Source organism: Schistocerca gregaria, chromosome 1 (assembly GCF_023897955.1).
Source record: "Schistocerca gregaria isolate iqSchGreg1 chromosome 1, iqSchGreg1.2, whole genome shotgun sequence".
Taxonomy (NCBI): domain Eukaryota; kingdom Metazoa; phylum Arthropoda; class Insecta; order Orthoptera; family Acrididae; genus Schistocerca; species Schistocerca gregaria.
Window position 1 is genome coordinate 1,042,493,928 of NC_064920.1, and position 4,742 is coordinate 1,042,498,669.

General features: G+C 43.4%; 1 protein-coding gene across 1 annotated transcript in view; it reads right to left on the reverse strand.

The window, feature by feature from the left end:
• LOC126280446 (uncharacterized) overlaps window positions 1-2,591 on the reverse strand; it is a 37,066-nt gene extending 34,475 nt beyond the window's left edge. Inside the window, exon 1 of the mRNA XM_049979767.1 lies at window positions 2,229-2,591. Coding sequence (XP_049835724.1) covers window positions 2,229-2,551 — 323 coding nt within the window. The 5' untranslated portion in view covers window positions 2,552-2,591. The remainder of the gene's footprint in view (window positions 1-2,228) is intronic.
• Between the last annotated feature and the right edge of the window lie 2,151 nt (window positions 2,592-4,742).

Here is a 4,742-nt window from a genome sequence, read left to right on the forward strand (position 1 = left end):
TAACGAGTTCGTGTCAGTATTTTGCAACCATGAATTTTTAAACTCGTAATTCGATAATTTTCACACCTGTCTGCATTTGCTTTCTTTGGAATTTCAGTTATTGCACTCTTCTTGAATCGTGAGGGCATGTCGCCTATCTCGTCACCTGCACATCAGATGAAATAATTTTGTCATGTGTGGCTGTCCCAAATCTATCAATAGTTGTGACGGAATGTCCTATACTCCTGGGCCCTTGTTTGGACTTACGTCTTTCAGTGCTCTGTCAGAGTCTTCTCGCAGTATCATATCTCCCACTTCATCGTCATCTACGTCCTTTTTCATCTCTATAATATTGCTTTGAAGTTCACCTCCCTAGTATAGATCCTCTATATACTCCTTCCTCCTTTCTGATTTCCCTTCTTGGGTTAGGACTGGTCTCCTTCTGAGCTCCTGATGTTCATGCAGTGGCTGTTATTTTCTCCGAAGGCCTCTTTAGTTTCCTGTAGGCTGTATCTATCTTTCTTTCAGTTAATTACGTTTCTAAATCCTGGCATTTGTGCACTAGCCATTCCCCATTAGCCATTTTGCACTTCCTGTCAATCTCATTTTTTAATCGTTTGTATTCTGTTTTGCCAGCTTCATATGCTATACTTTCTCCTTTCATCAATTAAATTTAATATTCTGTGAGTTATCCAAGGATTTCTACCAGGCCTGGTGTTTTTATCTCTTTGATCCTCTCTTGCCTTCAGTATTTCATCTCTGAAAACTACCCATTCGTCTTCTACTGTGTTCCTTGCCCCTTTTGTAGTCATCCGTTACATAGCGCTCCCTCTGAAACTTCCAACAACCTCTGGTTCTTTAAACTTATAAACATCCCATCTCCTTAATTTCAAATCTATTTGGAATTTCTTTAAACAATACATTGTGGCCAGAGTCCACATCTGCTCCTGGAAATGTCTAATGTCTTATAAATTAAAATCTGGTTCCGAAATGTCTGTCTTACCATTATATAATCAGTATGGCACCTTCTGGTGTCTTCAGGTCTCTTCCGTGTGTACAACATTCTTTCATGATTCTTAAACCAAGTGTGGCGATGATTAAATTATGTTCTGAGCAAAATTCTACCAGGCGGCTTCTTTCATTCCTTTCCCCGAGTCCATAATATTGTTCATTCTCTTCCTTTTCCAAGTATCGAATTCCAGTCTCCATCACAATTATATATTCGTCTCCCTTAATTATCTGAATAATTTACTTTGTCTCTTCATGCATTTCTTCAATCTCTTCATCACCTACGGATATAGTTGGCATATGAACTTGTACTGCTGTCGGCTTTATATCTAGCGTGGTTGCAATACTGCTTTCACCATGTTGCTCATAGTACCTTACCTGCATTACTATTTTCTTGTTCATTATTAAAGCTACTCTTGCATTACCGCTATTTGATTTTGTATTTATGGCCTTGTATTCACCTGTCCAGAAATCTCTTTCCCCTGCCACTAAACTATTTTTAACTCCAAGCTATCCATTTGCCTTTTTTAATTTTCTAACAAGTTTTGTTTCTACTGATGATGACAGCCTCCTGAATAATCTCTGCCCAGGGATCCTAACGGGGGACAAATATTTTATCCAGTAGGATACCATCATCATTTACGTATAGGCTGGAGCTGCATGCCTTTCTTGAAAAACTAGGGCTCTACTTTCCCCATGCTTTCAGCTGTTCGCTGTAACAGTACAGTGAGGCCGTTTTGGTTAATGTTACAAGGTCACATCTGTCGTTCGTCCAAACTGTTGGTTCTGCAACTACTGAAAAAGCTGATGCCCCTTTTCAGGAATCACAAGTTTGTCTGACCTTTAAACTGTATAGCAGAGGCATGCAAGCCACCGCACTGATGCCAAGGTCCATGGTTCATGGGACCGCTGAAAATAGTTAACTTAATTAGCTACTGGGCTCTTTAGCAAATAAGGCACTAGCTGGGGCAAGTTAGTTTAGATACACACTCTTCCACACAAATGTTGATTGACAGTCTTTTTATAGCTGTAGCGCCACAATGGCTCATTTTCGACGGTTTACTCGATTCGACGTCCTCTATCTTGCTCTGAACTTAACAGGTTTTTTCAACCTACAGATGACTGTAATGAGAATTTCACTTCTTTTTTGTGGGGATCTGTAGACTAAAATATAGCAGTAAGTGGGAAGGGTATTTGGAGCAGAAGGTAGTTGTACATAAAACGAGAGAGGGATGACTTACCAGCCGGAGCTGTAGCTGGACGCTTGACTCGAGGCCTGGCTGTATGAATGCCCTCCTCCACCCCCACCACCACCGCAGGTGGAGCACATTTGGGGTTGAGCATTGCAGCCACCACCACTGCAGCCGGAGGGATGGTACTGTGCTGGCTGTTGTGCAGGGTGGTAACAGCCTCCCATTGGACACCCACCCCCACTGGGTGGGCGTGGAGGTGGAGATGGCATCTGGTAGCAGCCTCCTGCTGGGCAGCCACCACGGCCGCCGCCACTGCCACTGCCACCACTGCTTGGTATAACCACCACCACCACCTTTGTTGGGTTGGCCATCTGTTTTGAGCTGGAAGGCTGGTAGTGCACTGGCTGTGGGGCAGGCTGGTAACAGCCTGCTGTTGGACAGCCGCCCCCCCTGGGTGGGTAATGAGGGGGTGGAGGTGGAGGGGGAGGAGGTGGGGGAGGGGGAGGAGGAGGAGGAGGGGGAGGGGGAGGAGGAGGAGGCGCCTGGTTGCAGCCCGCTGTTTGGCAGCCACCACCTCCGCCACCGCCACTCGGCATCACAGTGACTTTGATATTGAGGGGCACCACAACCTCTGCCGGCTTGGCGCTTTGCCTGTTGCCGCCGCCGCCACCGCAGCCTCCATAGCCACAGCTGCTCCTGCCACTGGGCATCGATCTCCCACCACCACTGCATCTCGGTTGGCCACAGCCACTGCTTTTGCCACCAACATACACAGGCATCGGTATAGGCACAGGGATCGACATGACACGACCCATGCCTCCTCCACAGCCGCCACCACCGCAACCGCCACCACCAAAGCCACCAAGTTTCTTCTTCATCATACACATGAGGCAAATTGTCCGCTTCTTTCTCTTGCTTGGATCAGGTTCTGGTTCAGTAAAGTTTTGATTGTCAGTAGCTGGAAGGGAAAGGAATAAAATTTGCTTTAACACATAGAGTACTGAACAAATTAACTGAATCTTAATAATGCTAGAATTAGTTTTTTTCAATGCAATTTCATTCTTCTCAATCGATATGAACATTCAGAAACCATAAATAAACCGTGCACTTTCTGTCTGCACAGAGCATTGGCCAATCCGTTAGATTTCGTGCAACAGCACGAGATACGTTTCATCGACTGATATTTCTACTGCATTCTTTCCGGCCATCTCAGCGTGAGCGAAGGGAGTAGCCAACTCCAAAGATGGTCAAAAGATGTATGTCCGAAACATTACTTCAAGAAACGGAGTTCCTGCAACTGCATGCCAGAAATCTAATGGACCATCAATTTGCTGTTCTTCACCAAGACATATTGCAAGTTTCTAACTTGATTTCAAAGTTTTTGAAGTAAGAATGATTGAAAACAGATCTACTCTTTTGCTGTTATATTGTGATAATGCTAGAAAGCCATAGTTATAATGCTGGATGTGATGAGATGACAGTTAATGGCACGGTTGGAAGAAAATTTAGTGGAGATACTGCACCATATATTTGTATATACAGACAATAGAGATACTGTGTTGCTAGTTAATGTGGTGTTCGATATGCTGAGAATATAAGTTACAAGAGGTATGCTGTTATGATGAGCTCCTAGCGATTGTAGATGAGTGAGTGAAGATAATTTTCTTAGGGACGGATTTTAAGAGTGAAGTTATGGGCAGAATCCTTACTCTGGAGGAAGAGGAGAAGAAAGAGAGAAATGAGAGATAGCATATAATATTGAATAGCGGAGATAAATATCACCGTGTAGTTCACGATATGAAAGGGACTATTTGTGGAAACTGCTTTGGAATACAAAGCGAAGACTGTACGGGTGTAAAGTTACAGAAGAGATGAAAATTAGAAATGAAGCATTGAGATGTCTGGTTTATATCGTATGCGATGTGTATGTGCTCATTATTGGTGGAAACGGAGGTATTTTGACGTGCTGGTAAGTGATTCGAATTAAGGCTATAAATGGGTGCACAAAGGTACATGCATGATGTGGCATGCAAGATACTGCAAAGAGTGACAGATTTACGGATATACAGAAATACGAACGGCTTTGGAGTACATAAGGATTAGGAGAGTAACATACTTTCTGAGCCACCTCCCACATGACAAGCACTTGAGAAGGGCCGTACACTCCCCAGGCACACCCCCACCCACGGCCAGAGCCATACTCCATCTCGTATTTAAGCGGCAATTAAAACGAAGCAGCCAATCCCAGTCTTGTTCTCTGTCCTCCCACTTCACGATGAGCATAATTCGACCATTATACCACAGTTGGCGAAAGTCATACTGGAGGTTTAGATTAAATATTTCCAGGTCTAAAATGTGTGCATTATTTATCAAAAATCATGTGACACTAAAGCTGATCGAACTTACAAGTTGAGCTGCAGTTGTCAATGAGCGTACTTTGATCATTGTGTCACGTTTGGCGTAAGTCACAGTTAAATATTTCCACATTTAAATTAACTGTATTATTTATTATTATTTATCAAAATAAATATAGAATTTCTTCTATAACAGTATAAAACACCC